Source organism: Athene cunicularia, assembly GCF_003259725.1.
Source record: "Athene cunicularia isolate RWA chromosome 4 unlocalized genomic scaffold, athCun1 chr4_part2, whole genome shotgun sequence".
NCBI classification, from domain to species: domain Eukaryota; kingdom Metazoa; phylum Chordata; class Aves; order Strigiformes; family Strigidae; genus Athene; species Athene cunicularia.
The window spans coordinates 4,052,081-4,077,252 of record NW_020799099.1 but is presented as its reverse complement, the minus strand read 5'-3'; the positions used below and the strand labels follow the sequence as shown (position 1 = coordinate 4,077,252).

Here is a 25,172-nt window from a genome sequence, read left to right as displayed (position 1 = left end):
CAGAGCAGTCAAAAGCAGCAAATGTGGCACGTTAGCAAAGATTGTAGAGAGATCTACTGGGCTGAAGCTACAGAGCAGTAGTTCCAACATCTCCAGTGAACAAAGGGATAGAAAAACATAATAATGAATACCAGGAGTGAGCATGATAAATGCAATACATTGCAGAAGAGCCAGCACAGCTTGTGGGAGAAGTAAGTCTTGCCCATTATATCTCTTCAAATTTTTGGGGAAGGCAATAAGCATACAAACAAGGAAGACAACTATCGCTAGGTAGATCTGATCCAACACAGCCATTTTCACAGCTATTTTCATAGCTGCTCACCAGCAATTACTTTGTGCATGACTTTACCTCACTAAAAAAAACCCAAACCAACCCACACAACAGAAAACAAACCAACACCAAAAAACTTTCTGTCGACACAAGATATTTCTAGGCAGTGGTAATGCTAAGCTTATAGTGTGTGTATGCAGCTGGCCATGTTACTCAAGGATGAGTAACTGTAAATTAACAGTCCTTGCTAACACATTTTGTAAAGACTTGACAAAAAGCAAAACTGACAAATGCTGAAAATTAATCCAAAGAAACAAAATCCACACTTTTTTTTTCCTTCTGACAAACACCTAAAAATCTAAATAAAAATTTTACTGCTTGAATATTATTATGTTACTTGGAAAACATTTGATCATATTCCAAAACACTATACTGTACCACTCTGACAAGCTGGTAAACACCATATAGACAGACAAGGTTTGTAACTGGTGCAGTAACAAACCATACATCTTAGATACATCTACACTGACTGTATTTAATATCAAATATAATTTATGCAAATTTTGTTTAATTTTTAAGTAGCTTCCCTACATCTGGATTCTTCCCCAGTCTCCCTCACAGCCAAATAAAATTGGAAGAGGAAACTTTAATATTAAGCCACAGTCATGAGATTCATGCATCAGATTTCAAGCAGCACCTTTAACTTCACATTCAACATAAACTTCTTAATTTGGGTCTGTAGTTGCAGAAAGCAATCTCAAGAATCCCTTTTCTAATACTGTGAGGCTCTCGTAATCCCAGGTGCAGTTTGGGAGAGTGACCACCCATCCAGAGCAACCCATCTTGAGTCCCACCTCCCTTTCCACAAAAATCTCTTCTCGCCCTGCACAGGTTCCTAGCCCTTCCCTCCACCAGCAGCAGGCCATCACCAGATAGCCCAGTGAGTTATGGAGAGTATGAGCCTGTAGCTTCGTGGCTGCATTCTGACAGCCCAGGATCAGGTCACCAAAGACTCAGAAAAGTTTCAGTGCCATCATGTAGAAGAGGTGGGAACATGTAGCCTGAAGAAAAGGGAGGGGCAGGATTACAGCAGCACTATTTACACCAGTTTAAACTATGGTGGAGATACAAACCACACCCACAGCCATCCCCACGTACAACATTGACATGGAGAATTCAGTAAACTGTCCAAGAAGAGCGAGGAAAGCATTTAACTGTCTCATTTAAAATAAAATAAAATCAGTTGTGCTGGTTAAATATGCAAGTCTTAAAATTTGGACAAAAAGCAGCAACAGGGAGAGGGGAGTGAGAGTGCATGAGCAGGAAAGAATGAGGGCATGTGTGTGAGACTGTAAAACAAAGAAGGTTTTAGAGTGGGTTAGGCTTTAGTTAACTTATTCTAAAAAGAGCTTTCATATTTTACATTGGTAATCAAGCACTTATTAGCAAGAGATCATGACAGCAATAATTCAGAATTACAATATAAAAAAAATCAAAGGTTACATTTATTCACTATGGAAGTTTTAAAGCTCTTAAATAATCCGTGAAGAATCAATTTCAACAGGACTACTAAAATGTGCAGTTTCTACAGCTGATGTATGCAACTAACCGATAAGCTAAGTTTAGAACCATGGTGTTTAGACCTTATAATGCATGAAATGGAAAGCTCTTTATTCTCCTTCACACATGTCCATTTAATTTTCAGAGTCGGTCATAAATGATGAACTAAAGCAGTGAATTTCTAGCAGCCTATATAACAGACTGATGCTTCTCTCACACTGTGCTTTGCTCCCTGCTAACCTTATGAGCAAGTAGTGCTGCAATCATCCTCTTTTCACCCAAGACCCCTGAAGTACCAATCACTGTCTTCCCATCTCCACCTGCTTCCATTCCAGAAATCTTCGATTGCTCCTACAAGTGCAGCATATCTGCTCTACTTTGGCACTGTATAAATGGCTCTCCTTCCTTCCCTCAGCTTTAGAGGAGAAGAAAAAGACAAAGCAGCACAAAATGTGAATGCAATGCTCAGCAAGTATCAACAATTTGCTATTCCAACTGTATTGAACAGCAACATCACCACAGCACCCATATACTAGACCAGACATCAAGATGTACAGCTGCAAAACATCATATATACTTAGAAGCCTGCATAATAGTAGGGAAAATATAACAACAGTTTGAAGCAGTGGAATCATATGAAAGGGGAAATAGATCTTTGCCCATTAAAAACCACATACAACTGTGCTGAGACGGAAAAAATTTATTGGTCCTTTAGAGTTCCAATGATTGCTTGTATTATGTTCAGCAAATTCATTCGAGTATTACGTACAAAGGATAACTTTTCTTCATTTGCAATGTTAGAGCTAGCTTAATATTTCATGGAAATGTAAGGAATAAAAGCAAGAAAAGATAATCTTCAAATTATTAGTGAAATACATGAATTTTTTTTCCCTATTTCAGCAAAACACTTGCAAAGAACTGTGTTCTGTGCTCAGTACCCATCTTCCATGAAGATGACTCTCACATATTCACAGAAGGCACTTGAAATTCCTGGAAGTTGGGATGTCAGGAAGAGGAGAGATCAGCTACCACTTGGATAACAATATGCTCATTTTTAATAAGTGCAATATTAGTATAAATTCAAACAGCCACAAAGCATTAAGATACAAAAACTTAGCTAGACATGCTCACTAAAGGGCTGCAAAGCTGGAGTACAACAAATCCTTCGTGTCACTGCCACCATTACTCATCATCTCCACCACAGAGGAGCAGGAGCGCTTTCCTGTAGTCCCCAGATGTGTCTTTCTGTTAATATAACAGACAAGTCACCATGAGTCACAACCACAGAAACGTGAATAAAAGCACCAGCCTAGGATGACTCCAACAGATTATACTTTGTCCCACCCACAGGAAATCCACTTGGATGACTCTCCACTCAGGAATGACGCAAGGAAATTCTCTGTCTCTTATGGTAGAGCTATATTTACACAGATGGACTTTCAGAAACAACCTCCAAAAGCTTTACTAGAACTGAGCCAGCCACTGCATATTAGAATGCTTTCACGTACAAGTCAGAAAGTCCAAACACAGGAGAAGCCCAAAGCAGCCCCAAAAGCAAAAAATTTTAAATGTGCAAAGTGCACCTGCCAGCACTTCGAAAGGCCCTAGCCCTGCTCCCTGTAGTTAATGGGAAGCTCTGCTTCTAATTCCACAGGAGAGCTGTATGGCCCAACTGACAATGTCAAAAGCAACTCCACCCAGCCTAATTAAGAGAGCATAATGTCAGGACTGATAACTGAAAACTGTAAAAAGTAGCATTTAAAAATAAAACAAAATGCCCTCAAAAAATTCCTAGGAGAAAAAGCATTTTTGGCTTTAACTTTACAGAAATAGCTGGCTCTGGATTTCTTCCTGGCTCTTACCCTTCCTGCTCCTTCCCATCCACTCATAGGAGATTATGATTCAAACTGATTCCACAGTGAAATGCTTTCCACTTTGAAATGGTGCAAAAGGTTCCACACCACAGTCCAAGGTTTAAACTCCAACCTCATGATAATTCAGACTCCCAGCTCCAATATTGTTTCTCTGGAGCCAGCACCCTCTGAAGCACTGAAAATCAGCAGGAACCCAGACAAGGAAATGAAGCAGTAACTAAAAATGGTGTATGAGTAATTGCAATTTCAGAAAACCACATCTGCTCTCCTAGTGAACACTGGAAAGTAACCTTTAGCTTTCCAGAGGAAGTGTCCCTCATCTAAATGACACTATGTGGTACTTCACGAAACTGCAGACCAACCACCAACTGCTGCCCAGAGTTGTCCACTTCTACTCATATCCACCCCTTCCCATAAAAATAAACAGTGCAAACAATGACATCTCAATCACCCCACCCCCATTTTCCCTGATAACAGAATGGTAGTTTTACCTGAATCATTTGATGCAATGATTTTGCAAAATTCTTTCTGAATTCTTGTCTAATATCCAACAGATCAATTTCACTTCTTGAAACCATGACTCTTATCAGGGTATCATCATCAGTGCCAGCCCCCTAAAGAGAAGAGTATAGGTAATATTAAAATATGAGCTTGTTCTGGACAGATGCTGTAACAAAACCACAAATACAAACAACCAGGGTGCAACATGGAAGCACCAAGTGCGACAAGTGGTGTCTCAAAACACTCCTGCATTACATTTCTACTCCAAAACAGAGAATATTTGGGACAGTATTACAAGACATTCACACTGCAATGTGGAGAACACAGGACCAACCATGCAAGGTGCTCTAGTCCCTGGACTTCTGTGAAGTGCCATATGGTCAGACCTCTTTTTTCACGTTTCATCTCATAGGCCTCAACTGTGAATGCCCATATAAATTTAAAAAATCCAGTTCCAAGATTACACAGTGGTATAGCTGATCACCACAATCAGAATTACATGCAAATCGCTCTTTTGATGTAGTCTGAGACTGCAGAATTGCAGCCAGTTCTGGAATTGGGTACATAAATCCTTACAACGACTAATACAAAGCATGTAACATCGTACAGCAAGACAAAGCCAGAGCAACTCATTTCACAAACTATCCAGCTGTTTATTACGAAGGCAAACTTCAAAAACCTCTTCCAACCACGCAAACATGCTCCACTCTTTGTTCATCTTTATTGCTTTAAACATTTTAAGTTCCTGTGCTGGCAGGCTGTGCCAAACTAACATCCTGACCCCTCCTGCCCAGACAAGTCAGACTCCACACAAGCTGAAGCAATACAAGTTTTCACATGCTGACCTGCTAATGCACCTCAGGAAAGGACTTGGCAGAGCCCCCACGATCATCTTCAGACTAACGTCCAGGGTCACTCAATCCTTCGACTGGGTGCAATATTCTTGGATTACGTCTAAAAATGCCCTAAAGCTGCTCAAAAGTTATGCCATGAGTCCGATGGTTTCTGAGTAGGATTTGACATTAGAATCCAATAAAAGCCAGGCTCTGCCCCACCTAATCATGAAAGCAAACTTTGCTCACTGTCTTTGTCATGCTAAACTGATAAATTAGAAGTACAAATCTTCTGCCAAAGTAATAATTGATTAAGATCTTTCTTATCTGAAGCGCTTAATGATTTTTACTTTTTTTTTTTTTTAAATTGGGTATCTCACCAGCAGCATTAATCAGGCCCCTCGTAACAGAGGTGCACACGAATCTAAAACCTACAGGAAAAGATTTTTCTATTGCATTCTTTAAAAAATAAAAATTAATAAATAGATAAACAATAGAAGAGTAATTCTCTTCATACAGGTCAGCATACTGGTATAGTATTTTGTATTTCCCACCTGAACCTTATATTACACTGGTATTTTTAAAAATTAAGCTATCATTTCAGCTCTTCACTAATTCTCATGCTGATACCTCATCAACACAACCATCTGGTGACAAACATAATTCAGTACTTTTCAGTAAGGGGAAGGGAGGAATTCTTCAGGGAAGCTGATAACTTGCCTGAAAACAATAGACTACCTACCTCGGTTTTAATTAATATTAGCCACTGTGAATTAAAAATACAGTTTCCCCTGCTTACCTCTTCCCATCCAAGAGAAGGCAAAGCCAATAAACACAGCTGTGTTGCTGATGGGATTGCCCTGCAGCATCTTTTGCAGCTGTTTAAGCCTCTTTCCTTTTTCTCTGATGAGTTTCTTTTCCTTCTCAAAATGGGATGGATAGTCATCAAAATGTGCTTCAAAGCTAACTACACCTTCAGTCTGTAACTACTCATCTCCAAAACAAAGAGCACTAAATCTGCACAATTTACAATTTAGGTTTTGGTCATCTTTACTTCCTCCACCACCTAAAGACACCATAATCTTTATTCAGCTGAAGGTGCCCAGTGGATCTAGCCATTTTCCAATGTAACAAGACCAACTCCAAAACCAGCTGATGAGACTGGTGTTTCCTCTAAAACATTTATGGTCTGACAAACTTACTATGAACTCGAAGCAAAGCTTATGAATCGTTTGTATCCTCTCCCAGATCTGCATTCCCCAAACCTTTTGAAGATGCTTAGTGATACAGTATCCTGTTGGCATTTACAGTGAAAGAAGAAATGAAGAACAAGCCAAAAAGAGAGGAATTGTAGCTGGGGGAGATGGGAAGTAACATATGGAAAACACGTACATACCTTCATGGAATAATACAGAGTCTCAGCAAAATAAGCAGGCACACTTCGGATGCATTTCACTGAAAAAAAGGCAAAGGATTAAATTACTGACTGTTATTCAATACAGGACAATCTTTCACTGTCAAGACAAGGTGTGTGTTACTTGGATCATTCTCTCCAGTGTGGACAATTAAATACACAGCTGTCAGCTAGTCTGATCTTCTGCTAAAACTCTGGGTTCTATGAGTAAGAATTCACCATGTATTTCTAACAGAGGATTTGCTAGTCAAATTCTACTCCCAGTTACAAATCTATTATGACATTGTCCTAAATGAGATGCCAGGAATACACACGAAGGCAGAGTTTTGTCTTACTTTCTAATAGAGGTGCACATGACTGAACAGAACACAGTTCATCACCACCCCCTGGCTCACTCCTCCCCTAACCCTCCATCTATTAAAGGAAGAATAAAGGCCTACTCTCTAGATACAACAATAGATCCCAGGTGATTAACTTCAAAAAGGAACCATGTTTTCATGCCACTTCCTACAAAAACTGCAATTTAAGAAGGCCTGGGAGTAAATGAAGAAGGCCAGTTCTAGATCTGTTAAGACTTAATTACCAACTGCCAAAAGCAGCTTCTCCAAATCACCAGAGGTTTCACGATCAATGGTCTCTTCAATCTGAAAGCCGGAAATAGTCATGTATTTGTCAAACACTGCAAAACAGAAAGTCTGCTTAGTCACATGTATAGACAGCATTTCTCCCAGTATCCTCCACAGTACAGGTTAATGCCATCTGCACCTCATTATTCACAGTTCAAATGTTATCATCCACTCTTTTCCCCCCTGTCCTATTCTAAATACCTATTTCCTTCCAAACCACTACTATACAACACATTCCTGCACCTGGGGAGGAACAACCCCAGGCACCAGGACATGCTGAGGGTCAACCAGCTGGAGAGCAGCTCTGCAGAAAAGGAGCTGGGGGTCCTGGGGTGGACACCAAGCTGAACGTGAGGCACCAACATGCCCCCATGGCAAAGGCAGTGAACGGTGTCCTGGGCTGCACTAGGAGAAGTGTTGCCAGCATGTCAAGGGAGGTGACCCTTGCCCTCTACTCAGCACTGGTGAGGCCACCCCTGGAGTGTGGGGTCCAGTTCTGGGCTCCCCAGTACAAAGGAGATAAGGAGCAACTGAAGCAAGTCCAGTGAAGGGCAACTGAGATCATTAAGGGACTGGAGCATCTCTCCTGTGAGGAAAGGCTGAGAGAGCTGGGACTGTTCAGCCTAGAAAAAAGAAGGCTCAAGGGGGCATCTCATCAATGTGTACAAATATTTGAAGGGAGGATGTAAAGAAGATGAACCCAGGCTCTTTTCAGTGGTGCCCAGTGGCAGGACAAGAGGCAATGGGCACAGGAGGCATCTGAACACCAGTAAACACTTTTTTCCCTGGGTAGGTAACTCAGTACTGGCACAGGTTGCCCAGTGAGGTTGTGGAGTGTTGGGAGATGTGCAAAAGCTGCCTGGACATGGCCCTGGGCAGCCTGCTCTAGGTAAGCCCTGCTCAAGCTGGGTTGGACAAGATGACCTCCAGAGGTCCCTTCCAACCTCAATCATTCCATGATTCTGTGAGCAAATCCAGTGAAAGGGTGCAGAGAGAAGTGGGAAAGGGAAAGAAGGACAGTTTTAGGAAGTTCTAAGCAATTTTCCCAGGGTGCAGCTATAATTTAGCCTGAATCTAAGATCTTGTCTATACTGGGCTATTAAGTTAACTTCACACAAACTGGCCTATTGGCAGTCTATTCAAGTCTGTGTTCATCAATATCCGTAAGACCCAAGTTTTCATGAAATCTTACATTTCTATCATGCTAAGTAAAATGTTGGATGCATCAAAAGAAACTTTAGGATTACTTTGACACAAACAATGGTAAATAAACAGTAAATTCACAAATCAAATTACCTTGGAAAATCCAGATGAATTCAAAGATTCAAAAGGAAGAACAAAAAGATTAGAGAACCAAAGCAAAACCTACTGGTCAGTATTTCCAATGGCCTAAACAGCTTCATAAAATAGATTTATGAACAGGTAAGGAGCAGGGGAAAAAAACTCATTGTCTCTTTATTAACAGTTAATAAAATATGCACCTATAAAAGGGCTGATCTTTTCAGGGCTGGATCTCCATCAGATTATGATGATTCATAACAGACCCTCAGCATCCCTTCTATTGCCATGACCTCTCTCAAAAGGGAAAAAATAAAATAATTAAGCATCTAGAAAGAAACACCCCAGTTGTCCCTCAGATCTACTACACCACTCCTTCAAGCAGGAGATCACACCTGCTTGGGGAAAACTGAATTACAGGAAACAAAATTACATGTATTAAGTAGAGGGAATAAGTGATTAAAGATTTCTGGGGCATGACAAATGTGAGACCAGAAACAAGTTTTCTACTATTTCCACCATCAGCTGGGTAATACTGAGACTTCAGGCAGAAGTTTTCAAGCACACGTGAACCATATTACCTACCCCTCCGTAAATGAGAAACACTTCGAGTTCCCAAGATGGTGATGAACTTTTCTTCATCCGTTCCCCATTTTAGCTCCCCAGCCCTGAACAAAACCTGTTGTAAATTCAAGAGATCAAAACATCAGCATCTGTCTTGTGTCCACACACATTGCTGAAAAGATCTACTTGTCTTATTCTAACGAGCATTAAACTTGCTAATAAGCTATAGCTGGAGTGGGAAAAAAAAAAAAAACAAACACAGAAGAAAGTTGCCAAGTACGGAACTGACCATAGAAAGAAATAAATGATAAATTCTGAAATCAACTGTGAAAGCATTTACATGAGTAACACTGCTTAAGACCCTAAAACTGACTGTGTACAGAGCCCCTTTCATAAGCCTGACATTTTCTGAAACTGTGATAATATAGAACATAAAATCCATTCCCAATAATGCTTCTTCTGCCTTTCCCCCTGCCCCCTTTTTCAAATCAGATGAGCAAAACTTTATTACATGATGTAATTTCTCTTCTATATCAATGGGAGAACCATGCTAACTTGGCCCAGGAAGAACTTCCAGGAGGGGAAGATGGGTTTAGAAGCTCTCAGAAACAGGATTTGAAGGCTGTTAAATTCTTAGCGATATGAAACCAGATTTTAATCATTTAATCGTTTTAGCATATTTATTGCTCTTCAGGCAAGTCTTTCTTCAGTACAATGACTGGGCAATTAGCAGCATTTAGGAAAGTAAAGCACTTGTAGAAGTTGGAATAAGCAAGAGAAGGAGGAAAATGAGAAAGAAAAAAAATTCATAAAATTAAATTCCTGACACTCAGAAGCTTTTTTCCAAATCATATGCTAAACACCATGTAAAGAGAAAGGTTTGTACATAACATAGTATACAGTATTTTTTATCCCTCCTCATTGAGCAGAGGACAGGCAAACAGGTTACCACCTATATTCAAGCAATCAAGTATTTCTTAGAAGAAAAACCACAAACAAATCTGCTGGATAGCAATGCTGTTGGCCATCTGTCTGTCCAGACTGTAAAACCTGGATGGGATGTTATGGATTTGCTATTTATGTTTATCCCACAATCCTATTCAAAACACATCTGTGACTGCAGCATGCTCTTTTTAATACTAATGGTACAGAGTACAAAACAGTGAAGTAAACTAAAGGCACTATTAAGCCATTGCAAGGATATTTAGTTCAAATAATACATGCTAAGCTCTTAAAATGAATACCAGAACTCTTCATCCAGCAGTAAATGTGAAGTCCCAGCACAGCACTTAGAAATGCCAGGAATGCATTTCTTTAGATACCAGAAGCTGTGAATGGCATTTTATGTGAGCTGGAAGTTTTTACCTGTCTTGCCACTGTGCAACACCCAAAATAGATGTCAATTACATAACTTTTAAAAAGTGATATTCACAAAATCTCTTCCAGAAAGTTCAACTTTCTCCTTCAGGCATTCTCAGAAAAGTCTTGCAAGTTTCTCGCATATTCATACTATCTCACAGCATGAACGCCCATTCCCCAACTTCTTTGAATTGATGTTTAGTAATCACAGACACCCAAAGAAATAAAAACCGCCACTGAACAAAGAGGTTGCCCTCTAACGTATCAAGTCCTTCCCAGAGTATTGCATTAATCAAGGGAAAGATTGAGAAGCCAAAACCAGTCCTACGTTTGCAGTCACATACCTCAACTCTGACCCTTCGGACCTGGCAATAATAATAAGTAAATTCTCTGGATCTGTTCCAGCTATGTTAGATGTTGAATGTAAAGGTATCAATAAAAGAAATGTGACAGAACGCTTCTCTGTTTGGGTCCCAGTTCAAGCCAAACGTACATAACAAACCACAGAGGCCATTTAGAAAACCAGGACGTTTTCATCATTTAGGTATGGTGCCTCATAAATTTAGATGCTCATTTAAACTCAACTGAAGAGGCCAAAAAGCAATCTACCGACCTACAAAGGCCTGTGATTTATGGGTCTCCTCAATTACATAAGCCCAACTAAAGGCAAGACTGACACAATTTTATGAAACAGTCTAGTTAAGGATAAAAACATTTGCCTCACTAATGCTCAAGCTCAAATTTCCACAGGCTTAATTTTAGTAGCAGGAAGACAATGCTTTCTGAATTTACATAACAAAGGATAGGTCTGTGCCAGTAAAATACGTTTTGCCAGTCCGTCTCTCCATCTTGCCCTGCTACCAGAAGAATGTTTTCTTGATCTGGTATTCTACTTTTTTGTCTTTGTCACCTTGAACAATCCATATATTTTCTTTCATCTCAACTGACAATTTATGAGAGGAAAAATGTCTAGCCCAGAGTTATCTGAAATATCCAAGAAGAAACATGATTAAATGAGTTCTGGAATCAAATCGCTGAAATATTGACCATCACTACAACTAAAAACAAAGCTAATAGCACCCAGCAAGACACTTCATCAAGGACATCAATTAAGTGCTGGTATTCCTTTTCCTGTCCTAGAGCACAGGTTTAGCATCAGTGACAAAGTCATGGACAATACTTGCAAAGGGCAATACATGAGTTTCTAGAAACCCTTTAGAGGCAATACTTAGACTGTCATCTGGTTACAGTAAAGCAGAACATTTGATATATTTTCTCTTTAGTATTTCATCCTCTATGGAGGCATCCCTCATTGAATAGCATTAACATTTCACTAGAACACATATATGACTCATGATATGCAAGGACTGAATTCAGAGAGAAGTTCAAGTCAGATATTATGGAATGAACCATTAATATCTCTTGAGTTTTCCAGCAGTGGGTGTCTCAGCATCACAAAGCCTCAGCAATCATAACTCGCTCTTTCCAGTGATCTAATCAATGTTCCATTCAGGCATCTCATTAAATATTAAGCAAAACAAGACATGCTCTACATTGAAACGTAAAAGTGCCAAAAATATTGATCCTGGTGTTTCAGGTTTCGACACTTCTTTTGTCCAGAATGTATAAAAGCACAGGAAAACACACACACACGTAGAAAACTTTAACAATTTCTCACATTTGAATTCTAGACGAATAAACTCTTTGCAAGATAATTTATAGAAACGTCCTAAAAATGAAGTCATTCACCCACCTGAGCATCCTGCTCAACAAGACCCTCATCCACTCCGCCATCAGGATCTCTATTCGCCTAAAGAGAATTTTTTAAAGTTGTTAAAGTGAAGAATCATATCTGAATCAAAAAACAACTTATCTGTTATATTGAGCCTGTAAGAGTTACTGCAAGAAGTCAACCCCTAATGCATTTCTCCAAAATCACCTTCTTTTTCCCCTCTGCTTGCATGTGTCTTTATGAAATAAACATTTTCTCATACTGCCTTCAAAAGCCCATGCAGCAGGCATTCTGCTATATCCATGAGCATCACAGAAGTTCTTCAATTCAGTGATGTGGAAATGACCCATAACCAAGCTCAACACTGACCCTGCAAGTCAGGGAATGACTCAGTTTCAGAACTAGTCCTGCCTGTCATCACCAGGTCTACCTAGAATCCCAGCTTAGTAAGCAGAAAGTGACATGTGTACATCAACAGGAAGTGAAAATCATATACACGTGCCTGCACACAAAAAGATACTGACCTGCAAAAGGACCACCAGCAGTCTCTGAAAATAGCCTGATGTTTCTCCTGTGATCTTATCCTCCAAGTTGGCCTCGTACTCTGCAAAAGAGCAATACCCTTTCACCTTACAGCCTTCCTCACTATTTTGAGGAGAAAGCAAGGAAAAGCTAAAAGTTAATTTGACTCACAGCTTGTAGAATCATTTATCAGAAACAGCTTTAACAACTAAGACATATTCTGCTTTCACTTACAGCCTAACCTTATCGTAAAAAAGATGAAAATATAGCATGTCACACCTAGTATCAGGAGCAGATTACTCAAAATATTTTGAAATACAAGGTGACATGCATAGATTCTGCTCTTTAAGGAACTAAAGAGTATACAGATCGGGAACAACACTAAAATATGGCAGTCTCACAACTGTACAACTGTGAGCCCCAAAAAAAGTCTAGTACTAACAAATTTTGTCCTTGGAGACTGTAAGTTTTCCCTCATATTAAGACATGAGAATTTTTGTGTGGCAGGAATCTGCACAGAAGTAAAAGTAACGTGTTGAATTAAACACTGGCGTAAAAAAACAACCAATAATGACACGGTAAAAGCACGTACTCCTGTGGACAACCAAAAAGCTGCATCTGCTTTAGCTCAAATGCATTTGAACAGAGCACTGACCAAATGGAAAAAAAAAAAAAAGTTCTGTTTTTTTATGTGGTACCACTTTTCTAGTTTCCAATTACTAAAGATCCCCTTTCAGTCAAAAGGAGGAAAATAATGGGCGAAAGAAAGAAATTCATTTGGATGAATTCTAAGTATAAAGCACGAAATGCCATAACCTGCATACATAGCCCTGAAATAAAAACTATTTTAGTTTACAATCCAAACTCTGTTTCTTTCAATATGAAATCTTGCAACACAGCAGAATGAAATCCCTCTTACTAGACACATCCATCAATTCACAGACAGACCTTATTTGAAAGATGAGCTAAAATTATATTAAGAAAACTGAATGGAGACTGTAGAACTTTATTTTATACAGAGCTTTACCTTGCAGATAAACCTGTTTAATATTCCGTACTTCTGCAGGTGTTCTGGAGGCAAGAATTTCAGTCAACACTTTCTCATTGGTTCCTGCTCCCTGCAGGGGTGCAAGTATAAATCAGTTGATGAAGTAACAAAAGGAAAACAAGAATTCCCTTTGACAATCAAAAGCAAGCATCAGCTTATACGCTCGACCAAATAAAGAAAAATTACTTTCTTCTTTCTGGTATATTGAAGGGGTTTTAGAAATAATTTCTTCCTGCTCCAGCTTGATTGTTTTTAAAAATCAAAAAACGATGAGCTCCTCCATGTTCAACACACACAGATATGCCTCAGTTCTTCACTATGTCAATGACATCAAGGGAAGTAAATGGAGTAACAGTTTCTATCTTGGCTCTAGTTCATAGTTTCATCAACTAGTACACAGATAAACACAGAGCCACCCAGCAATGTTCTTTACCCTTCTATGAATTGTGCTGTGTTAAATCCATTCTCTCTTCCACTGCAAACACACGTATTTTACAGCCAAATTGCTAACCCAGACAGTTTAAGCTGCTGCACGCTAATTACATCAGGCATGACAGGCACTCTTCACTTTTACAAGAATAAAATTTACAAAAGCCAAGTCAGTATCTTGTTTCCACAAGTCTGAGTCTACTTTGCCTGCAAGAATAAGTCATTGCTCTTTACACTTCCAAAGGATTAATTTCACAAAAACAACACTGAAATACAGTATTTCTGCTTCAGCATGTTATTTACAACCTTTCCTGTAAGGAAAATCTGAATACTAACTGCACCTAAAGATATCCAAAATAGAAATCTGCCAGGTTACATGAAACCATTTGCAAAATACTGACTGATTCAAGAACAAGCTTACTCAACAAGAGAGGCAGGCACAGTTATATTAGTTCTAATCTAGGTAGCAGCAGTGAAAATTGATAGGACAGTCTTCAGCACAGACTTAACACTCCTAGCCAAGTTATTATCTTGCATTGAAGTCTCTGCTATCGCATGTTCTCTGCTGTTGTTATCCACCTAAACTGAACTGCAGCTAGTATCAACATCTTTCCCTATGCACATTCTCTGAAATCCTATGATCTTGTGTTTAACATCATTTTTTGTGACAAGAACAAAACCACTCTTGTTTCACTAACTCTATTTTCCCTCCTACACCCAACTGTTCCGTCATTTCCCTGTCAGTCTTTGGCTCCTAAGTCAACAAGAGGAGCTTGGGAATACATTTTTTTCCTTTTAGTCAACAAGGCCTTTATCAGTTTCTTTGTCAGGTGCTATCTCCCCTTCCCCCAGTGTGTAAAAAGACATTACAGAAAATTTCCAGGATTAAAGTTTCTGTTGTCTGAGATACTATTTGCTAGGTCATGGGTTCATGAGCACTTGCTTGCACAGTTGACTAAAGCCTACATGTTAACCAATTGGTCATCAAGGTTCTTGGGAGTTTACGTCTAAGTGTCACCCAATCAAGCACTATCTGGCATTAGTCAAGTTCAATGTCCTTTACTTTAATCAACAGATTCTGTGAATAATCCAGGGACATCCAATTCCTGAATTTCCACAGGCTGAGGATATCAGACAGGGGTGACAGAGGGAAAAAAAAAAATAAAAATTGAACCACATGGAAGGAAACGCACTAAAATACCTACACATACAGATTGTAAATTGTTTGTTTACCTGACCTTCCCAGAAGGGCATTAAATGCATTCAGCTAAAGAGAAATGCTCGAAAGGTAACACTGACAGGGCTATCAGCTCTTCCCTATGTATTACTGGAGGCAGCTTTTAGAACACATTCAGTATCACAGGTAATACCCACTCATAATTTTGGTGGACACCAGTTTTCACAAGTACGCTAGCCCATCATTTCTGGAGTTGCACTGTAATCCATCGGAGGCAAAACACTCTCTATCTTAAATAACAGTCAAGAACAGACATACAAATAAGATCACACTTTAATGAAATGCCTTGAACTAATCTGAAGCCTATGTGTACAGCTGTAGAGCTATAAAACCTAGGCTGCACACAGCAGAAGAATCTAGCATCCACTGGACTTCAGCAATGCATTTTAGCAGCAAAAAGAATTTAAAAGCAACATGCATATCTACTCGTATTTAAATCAGAAGGAACAAGTCTTTTGCTACGCAGATTTTAATCTGTATCTACAGGAACACTGTTCTCTTAAGATTACATTGTTTCTCATGAAAATAATTTCACATAAAACATTATACAGACTAGATTTCTAAACTGCCTCTAATTAGTTATTAGGCTGAATAAGAAACCAGGCAAAACCATAGCATTAGCAATCATACTAGGTGTTAGCATAACATTCCTAATTTTTTAAAAAAGAAAGGGTAATTCTATTAGCATTCCCCTTACCAACTGAAAGTTCATTCCTAAAAAACAACAAAAGAGCAACAAACATTTCATATAATATATTAATTCCCTTCCCCCACTCCTCTTACCTTGATAGCATGCTTCAGTGCATGAGCATCAAAAATGTATGTTGGTCTCATCAAAGATACCATCAGTGTTTCAAATTTGCCGGTTAGTTCTGATTTCAGGTCATCTACAAGATCCTAACACAGAACAAACAGGGCTGTAATCAACAAGGACTAACCATTTTAAACGGATGCATGTGTGTCTGCAAGCTAGAAGACTGGATACATCAAGAAGCCCAAGGGACAGGGCTCTTTTTGTTTTATTTGGTACCTGAACTAAAACAAATGTAGCCAAATAAGGCAGAAAAAAAAAAAGATACATGAGCATTTGGAAAACCTGAAACATATTGTTAATTTTTTTTTTTCAATATAGAAATTCTTTAAACCCCAGTTGTTCACTGGTCTTGCTATTTGAAACAAAGGTTACCCAGCCAGAATATTAAAGGATCCAACAATGTCGGAAGAAAGAAAAAAGCTGCCTTTGCTTTCAACTCACTTATGATTTTGTTCTCTCTTATGGTATTAGGCTGCTTTATTTCTGTTGCATTTTCTAGCTCTAGAAAATTCTTTTCCTGCTATCACCTTACACTGCAGATCAAGCACCAAAATATTTGATAACTCCTTCCATACCAAGAGTGAGATCAGTACTAGAAGCATATTAACAGGAAACTATAGGAGCTTCTGCACAAAAATCCATCTAAGGCATATTGGACCAAAGTACAGAAAAAGGAAGTAATTTTCTTGTGCTAACCTAAAAGGAATACTCTTGATCTAGCTAGCAATTAAGGATATAGCAGGGTGGGGGAGAAATGGAGGCAGAAGCAAAATGAGATTTTCTTCAAAGGAACCTTCTACAGGGAGCATGATGAATGTGCCTCACAGTTTTAAGTAATCACCATAGGCCACACTCAGTTCATTTCTAGAGGTATTTTTCTTCTTCTCACCCTGCCAAATAAGGTTTTAAAGGCAGATGCAATTTCTTGACGCTGAGCATTGTTTCTGCTGGTAAGGATCATCAGAACAGTTTCTTCATCAGTCCCTGAAGTTAGAAAGAACAAGGAGTTACAAACACACTCTAAAGAACAAACAGCAGTGGCACAAACTCCAAAGGCAATGAAACATGCTTTGAAAATAACAGCCTACTGACAAACAGCAAAAGCATTTAAATAACAAATGTCACCATACCCCAAACTGAGCCACCAGGTTTGGTGTTCTGCTGTTGCAAAAATATGACGGGAGGACCAATGTGTTGTGTTTGTTCTCCATCAGTGCTCTGTTCCAGACACTGCTCCCAGCACCCCAGGTATCAGCTATAACATTTAGTCACAGTCTGTATTCTACACAGGAGCCTTGCCTTTGGGCTCACCGAGGGATTTACTTCAGCAGAAACAATCTGCCAACTCCCAACAAAAATCAGTCCAGTAACCCCAAATACCCCAGAGCATAGATGTGTGGAGCTATTACCCATTTTATATACGATAGTTTGCAAGGTAGCCCTCACAGCACAGCATCTTACTAGCCCTACTCAATTTGGCAATAAGCTGAGGTGTATCACATTTCCCTTCTTCACATCCTCCTGCTTCCTCCCACAGAGGCAGCTTCAAAAAAAGTATCAAGTTAGAATCTGTTCTCACAGGGACCTTTTGGGGTAGAAAGCTACAGTGTAAGTTTACAGACAACTTGTTAGTCTACAGTCATGCTGTGTGCTTGTATTCTTTGTTCAGAGCACTTCCAGACTGAGGGGGCTGTTGCACATTTTCCAAGCACAGACCCTCTACTGTGCTGTTGTAAATCTCCACAGTTGTTGCCTGTAAATCCATAGTCCAGCTTACTGTCCGGCAAAACTCTGTGTGCAGAGAAACCTGTGGAGTATCAGTATTTAATGGGGAATGTGCAAACCACCTTCTTTCTGCCCTTATGCTAACCTAAAAATAAACATCCTTGAGAGCAGTACAGTCAAAACAAGGACACGCCCAGACTCGTGCAGTCCTGGGGTTGTCATTCCATGGCATGTAGATGCACACCCTACCCTCATCTGCTAATATATAAATGAGTTCAGAAAGGAAGTTTTCAGAAGAGTGAAAGCCCTTTCCTTTTTGTAAAATAAATTATTCTTACCCATTCCCTTCATGGCCTTACGAAGAGCTTCTGCATCAGCTCTGGCATCAAAAGGAGAGAAGGCTGTCACAGTGCCTCTCGTGTACTAGAGGGGGAAAAAAGGAGCGGGGGTAAAGGGAAAAAGCCATGAAATATAAGATAGCATCTTTCAGTTCCTCATACATGAGCTCAGAGTAAATTTGAACCCACAGCCCTAAAGACGATTGCAAGAAAATATAATTGCAAGAAAAATGCTAACTGAACAGGAGTCCGTGTGTATTTAGACATAGCTCACTCAAAAGGAACTACTATGGTTTTACTCAGCAATACACCAGCTAAGTTCAGGTATATTTACATAATAGTAGTTTGCAGGAGTGGTATGTACAAGACTAGAGCCGGAATGCAGGAAAATGACCAAGAAAGTATCATTTAAGTAATTTGTGAAACGAATTGCACAAATCACAGATGCTAGAAAAGCTGCACAAAGATCCAAGACACGTTTGGAAATAAGAACCTCTCCTCCTCTAGAAAAACCAACTGGAGCTCTCAACCTGTACCACAAATTGTTTCCATCATGTTGCAAATGAGTCTTACTGAACTCTGCAAGGGCTTTCAATCTTTCATCATGTTTCTTTTGACATAAGCAACTTTTTACTTGAGTGATTCAGCTACATTTCTCATCGTAGTTTACAGCCAGAAAGAAACAACAGTTCAAACATAAGGATAAAAGATCAGTTCGTCTAAACACAAAAATAATTTCACTAGGTTTCCATGGAACATGGATCTTCAGGGACTTTTGTCAAACACCAATATTCATCACCCTTGCGGAAAAGTCTTACCTTTATTTAAACACGGCAGTTCAAGAACCTATATGTGTATAGCACAGTAGTTAATTTATAAACGATAAAAGTCAAACAATGGCCAAAAGGGAAAACAGTTGGGTTTGGGGAATAGGGAGGTTTTTCTAACAGCTGAAGAAGGGAAATTTCTAGTAAGCACTGCTGTACTAAAGTAGTAATCAGTACAGGCAGGACATTTTTCCACTCCCAAGAAAAAGTATGAAAGGAAGTGCCAAGACACCTACTGAGACTGGCACCAGATTATTTCATAGGCAGCACAGCCATCTGGCCTCTGCAATACAGCTTTTCCCTCAAGTTAGCAATTTCAGCCCCGCAGTGCTTTGGTTTCAAGTCAGTGCATTCATCCAAGATAGGTCAGCCAAAAGAGCAGACAGAAAAGAGCAGTCGAGTGCTAACCAGAAATTGGTGCCCTGAGGCACTGCTGCCTCTCAGGCCACCTGTGTGTTACTGCCATCAAAGACTCTCTACTCCTCCCACTACAGAAACACTAATGAGTTAGATTTATCTCCGCCGTATTTCAGCAAATCAGAACACCAGGTATCATGGTGTTTAATAGCAGCAACAAACTTCTTTCTGGTGGATGCTTTCCAATATCCAGCATACTTCAGATGCATGGCAATTCCCCTGAAGCACGCTGCTTTTCCTGCTACAAGCAAGTTTTTGGGCAGTACTTCAAATTTAGGCACAGAAATATGTACTTATTGTCATTTTCCTAGGTAATTCCAAAGGCTATCACAAAAAAATCTCAAGGATTTGGGACTCAATTTTATAAACTGAATTTACTTTGGCAAAACAGATAAAGACTGAAAAGCCTCTGTATTTCTTCTCCTCCCTTACTACTAAGCCAGCCAGAGTGGGGTTACTTAAAAGTGTATTTCCTGCTGTTTTGTTTCATATCATCTTATCATAACTAGTATTACAGAACTACCACAATTCTACTTTGGAAATAACCAATGGCCAACAGGTCTGAAAGGAAATAGTTATTGATCTTTAAGTTAAACTTTTCCTTTGCTTATCTTGTTATAAGCAAGTGGAATTCCCCTTCACAATTCCCAAGTCTTGCAACAATGGCCCAACATTCCTCTGTGACTGTTTCAGACAACACATGTGCAAACACTAAATGATGTATTAAATCTCTCTCTCCATCATCCTTCTCATTTTTGTTAACAAAGATTCATCCTTTCATAATTCACTTTTCCAAAATACAGTGTGGAAAGCCTCATCATACACAAAGCTTGATGAACAGTTCCTGAAATTCTTCTGGTGCAGCTGTAGTCTGAAAGTTTTCTTGATGTCTGGGCACCATTTGCTTTCCAGGCATTCCCTTCTGACACACAGTGTTTACTACATTTTGGCTACCTACCTGCCACAGTCACCCTCAATCAGTACTTGAGCTGCACATGCAAACCAGAAATATTGCTGTGGCTCTGTCATTCAGCATAATAAAAATCCATGTCACCTGGGTACCACAAAGACAGCAGCTATAACGGCAGACCCTTGACACTCTATGCTGGTGGAAACAGAGCACAACCACAGGAGGGGCTGTTAGCATTAGACAAGTTTGGATCCAGCTTTGCAGGCCCGAGCCCAAGCTAGTCTAACGGCCTTCAGAAGCCACATGCAGGCAGCTACAAAGTGTCGAGCCATCCCTAACTTTCACATCAGAAACCTACCCACCTAGCTCTTTAGAGCACTGCAGCGTGGCCCAGTGCAGGGAATGGCAGGAAATACTCAGGCACACCATGTTTAACAAAAACAAATCCATCTAAAACACCCCCACTGTCCAGAAGCACTCTTAATAGTTATTCCATCCCGAATTTCTCATTTGCAAAATCAATGGACAATGGCATAAAGCTCTGTAGTGGTTACAAACTCAGTCCATGGAGGGAACAGCTGTCTCCTCCTTCACAAACATTGCACCTTTTGGCCAGAGAAAGAGAGGGCAAGCGTATGTTCTAAACCACCATCACTGCCTGAACCACTGAAGTCAACTTTCAGTCACAGAGAAACTGAAACAGGAGCTATGAACCAGACATTTCTAATAAAATAATAGATCCATACAGAAGAGTTCCTGTCAAAAGCCAGACACTCATTTAGCAGACAACTCAGCTACAGTTTTCAACATTAAGTAGTTTAAATTTTATCAAAACAAAGTGATTCTTGCAGGTGGATGACACCATCACAACTGCTAAGACATCCTGACCTAATATGAAAAATGGTGAACTGAAAGACAACTATTTAACATTTATTTACAAAATTTGAAACTTTTTAGAGGGAAATAAATTATCTTATTTTTAGTATCTCTAAGAATGTTCCTTGTCATTTATGCAAACAGATACACAATAACACTACAGCCTCATAGGCTGTTTTTATTTTAGTTAGTAAGTTTCCCACCCAGTGGAACCCAAAGCACATCAATGGAAAGGAGAACACAAACAGTCTTTGATTTAAATATTTTGTAATCTGGTGTGATCCTTTTCTAAATAGCAACACCCTACACTAGGCAGTAAAATACAAAGAGAAGCAGAACATGCAAGACCTCAACAGAAAGACTATCACAAGATTATGACACCCAAAATCCACCCACATTCTTTTATTTTCTACATTTTCCAGTACACTGACTTGTTAAGCAACCATGTGTAGCGCAAGGGCAATTTGTGATTATACACTAGAAATAAACAGCAGCTTCGATTTTCTCCAGACACCTACCAATGAAGTCCCTAGACGCACAAAACAGTGTGAAGAGGAAAGACAGAGAAAGGAAAAAAAAAAAAAAAAAAAAAAAAAAAAGAAAAACCCACCCAACCTTCAAAGCAAGAGATGATCTTGCTTTAGAACTTATGCCCCTCCAAATGAGGAAATTAATGTTGTCTGTTATTATTGTTTATTCTTCTGTAGCAAAAGTTTGCAGAAGATACAATCTTATCAGGCAAGATGTTTCTAACCAGCATCCCAAAGCTACATTTAACTTCTCCTTCTCCCTAGAGACAACTTGGCTTCACAATCTGATGTCATGTGGCCACATATCCTGGCAACAATATTATCTGTAAGATCAACAATAGTCACTTAACAAGGTTCCTTTTAATTTTTCCCACCAAGCACACAAAAAATTTTCCACCCACAAGATCCCACATTTAGCCACTGTTAAACACAAAGCATTAATTATCAACTAACAAAACACCATACTTGAACTGATTTAGACTTCTCGGCTACTTTTGCTCTGTAACAGCTCACAAGTTCTTCCCAGTCAGATTTCCCATAGATGTAGAGCTACCCCCTTTCACAACGCTGCTCTGCAGCAAAAGTAGTGTCTCATCAATTTGCCACTGAGAAGCCCAGTCAGTGTCTAGTGGAGAGACGGTGCTATGTGACCTTTTTTTTTTTTTTTAAGCAGCCATGTTTACAAAATGGCACAGGAAAACTGTAGAATGGTAAGAATGGAAATGAGAGTATCTTCCAGCACACAGGTTGACAAACAGAGAAGGTACGCTATTTTCAGAAGACAGAAGGGAGCCCAGAGGGTCATATGCTAGAATAAATGAAAGACTGCCCTAAGATTTCTTGCACAAGAACAGCCATCTTGCAGATAAACCACACCACAGTCCTCACTGGTAAACTGAACACCTTTGCAGCCACTGAAGACCACACAGAGATCCCAAATCAACTTGCTTTAAAATTACCATCATGTAAGAAATACATAATTATTTCATTACATCCTTGCCAAAATGTCAGGGGCGTTAAGATGCAAATTACATCGTGAGTGGATGAACATAGGTGCAGAGCTGATGCAAATGCACAACTATAAAGACAGCTCTGAAAAACACCTCTCTAAGTTTAGTAACGCTTCAGACTGTGCACTTAAATGGAAGGACTAAGCTCTGGTCAGCAGACTATGTTCACATCTGCCCCACTAAATTTAAACTCCTGACAAAAAACGGAATTACACAACATCTGCACTGAACTCTGAGTCAGTGGAGATAGGGAGAAGAAAAAAAAAATAAAAAAAAGAGGAGAGGGTGGGAAAGAGAGAGAGAGAAGAGCAAGCAACATTAATGTAGGAACCAATGTGGGGACATTTGCAAAACTACTCAAAGAACCTATCCTGACTCATAACCTTAACAGAGCCAAAGAGCTGCTTAGGACCCAATTCTGGAAAAACGCTTGTAGTCTGGAATGTTAGACACAGTCCCCTGAAGCACCACTGGAGCTGGCAATACTATTCCTGTGCCCCAAGCCACAGGTGCCCATTGGCAGAAGAGGAACTCCAGATATAGCGCACAGCAGCCACACCCTCACCAGCAGCAAGCAATCCTTCCCTGACAGTTTACAAATGGATACACAAAACACTTCCAACTTCACATTCAGGGAAAGATTTGGGAGTAGCAGACCAAATCAGATCAGTCCACAGCATGCAAGCAGGAAATATACTTGTTGCTTTCATTCCAGATTTCTGAATTAGCAAACACAGGGTAGCACTTCCAAAGCAGTTCATTCATCGAGCAGGAAGAGATCATACCATGTACATCTACGCACTAACAAAGATGATCACACAGATGTGTGAGAAAAGGCAGCTTGTTAGGACAGCAGTGCTCCTCCAAAGCAAGCAGATAAACACAAGCATGGAAAGATCAGGCTGCACAGCACATTACAGCATGCTGTAGTTTATCCACAAAATGAATGAACCTTCTTGTTCTGGATATGGAACACACAAAATCCCACAGGTCTTTGGGAAAAAAATAATCTTCCCATAACTGAGCAAGAACAAATATTTCAGTGACCCAGACTCCAAAGACAACTTACCCTCTTCAAAGGTTTTATTCTTCAATAATGTTTCTAGACTAAATTGGACTTTAGTATACTGTGCTGTGCAGCCTTTGTGAACCCTGAACCTTTAGTTGTATATATAACCACTGTCAATTGACGCTCAACATTTCATGATTGATAGGCGCTTTCATTTCTTAACATTGCTTCATGGCACAACAAAATTCAGAACAGACACCTGCCAGAAGGAACAGAGCTTACTCTTCAACTTTAATTTTTATAAAATTAATTCCAGGCTACAAAGCTTTAACACTCCCAGTCTTTCATGACTGCATAATCGCACAGGCAAAGAATACCACTGAAGAGAAAAGCAGCCCTCTGAACATGGAAACCAGGACAAGGCATACCTAGTACAAGACCAAATCATTCCAATGTCTTCAACCTACCACCTTCCACCACAATTAGTAAGCCAGCCCCGCGTCTTGCCCCGGGCAGTGGAAAATTCTGCTATGTGAAGACAAGAGTAACTGGTTTGCAAAGAATAAAATATTCCATTTGCAAACATCAAGAATTAAAGTTTGTGTCTCTGTAGAATAGACAAGATAATTGCAAGTTTCCATGTTTTGAGTAAAAGGAAGTTACCCTCAAGTCTCCATGCAATACTACACATAAGGCAATAAAAGGCTGTCTAGGTAGATCTGCCTGGTCAGATGCCCTGCACTGGCACGGATAGGGGTCCCTGTATCCCTAAAATGCATCACACAAACCAGTCCTCATGTTTCAAGAAAGAAAAACCCCCTCTTTGCCCCTCAGAAAACAACCCACTCCCAAACTTTAAGGATTTAGTGGAATACTATTAAAAATAAAAACCTTTTTTTTAAATGAAGTACCCTTTCTTTTAAAACTAAATCCAGTCACAGTATGAGTACTTATTCACAGGAGTGTTAAAACACCCCTAATCATACCATTCATTAAGTTAAAACAATGAAACTAGTATAACTTTAATGTGCAATTACCCTGACCTTTGTGAAAGCACTCATACAACCTGATGGCTTTCACTTCCCACAGCAGTACAAAACCCATATATATGCCATTAAACTCTTTATTTTACTTTCCGGAGCCTGTGCATTTGACGCAACTGTAGAAACAAACGCCGGAGTCAGCCCCGTTTTCCAAGCCTTCATCCAGGCTCAAACCACAGAGATACAAGAGCTACAAATGAAAAAAGAAACAAAAAAACCCCAAAACAACAACAAAAACCACCACCAAACCGAGACGAAATACTGGACGAAGCTGCAAAGGTTCCAGAAAAATTCAAGTTAGATACAGGAAAGCTGGGGACGGGAGTACGAGCCCCGAGACCCCACGGGGCATGGCCACGGCGGTATTTTTTCTCCTTCCTCCTCCAGTGGAAGGAGCCTCCACCCAAGCACAATATAGTACTGTA

General features: G+C 39.7%; 1 protein-coding gene across 1 annotated transcript; it reads right to left on the bottom strand.

Moving 5' to 3' along the window:
• Positions 1–2,513: 2,513 nt before the first annotated feature.
• ANXA5 (annexin A5) lies at positions 2,514–18,232 on the bottom strand. Its single transcript, XM_026848053.1, has 11 exons — positions 18,126–18,232; positions 16,952–17,046; positions 16,032–16,145; positions 13,562–13,652; positions 12,537–12,616; positions 12,034–12,090; positions 8,943–9,036; positions 7,037–7,132; positions 6,436–6,494; positions 4,197–4,319; positions 2,514–3,076 (listed from the first exon to the last, which is right to left on the bottom strand). The coding sequence occupies exons 1-11, from the start codon at positions 18,136–18,138 to the stop codon at positions 3,014–3,016; spliced, it is 885 nt and encodes a 294-aa protein (XP_026703854.1). The 5' UTR covers positions 18,139–18,232; the 3' UTR covers positions 2,514–3,013.
• Between the last annotated feature and the right edge of the window lie 6,940 nt (positions 18,233–25,172).

Excerpts from the sequence above, each read along its gene's own strand:
- ANXA5 (XM_026848053.1), bottom strand. Across the intron at positions 12,617-13,561 it reads TAAACAGGTTTATCTGCAAG|AGTACGAGGCCAACTTGGAG; the intron begins GTAAAGCTCTGT and ends GCTCTTTTGCAG. Across the intron at positions 9,037-12,033 it reads TTGTTGAGCAGGATGCTCAG|GTTTTGTTCAGGGCTGGGGA; the intron begins GTGGGTGAATGA and ends AATTTACAACAG.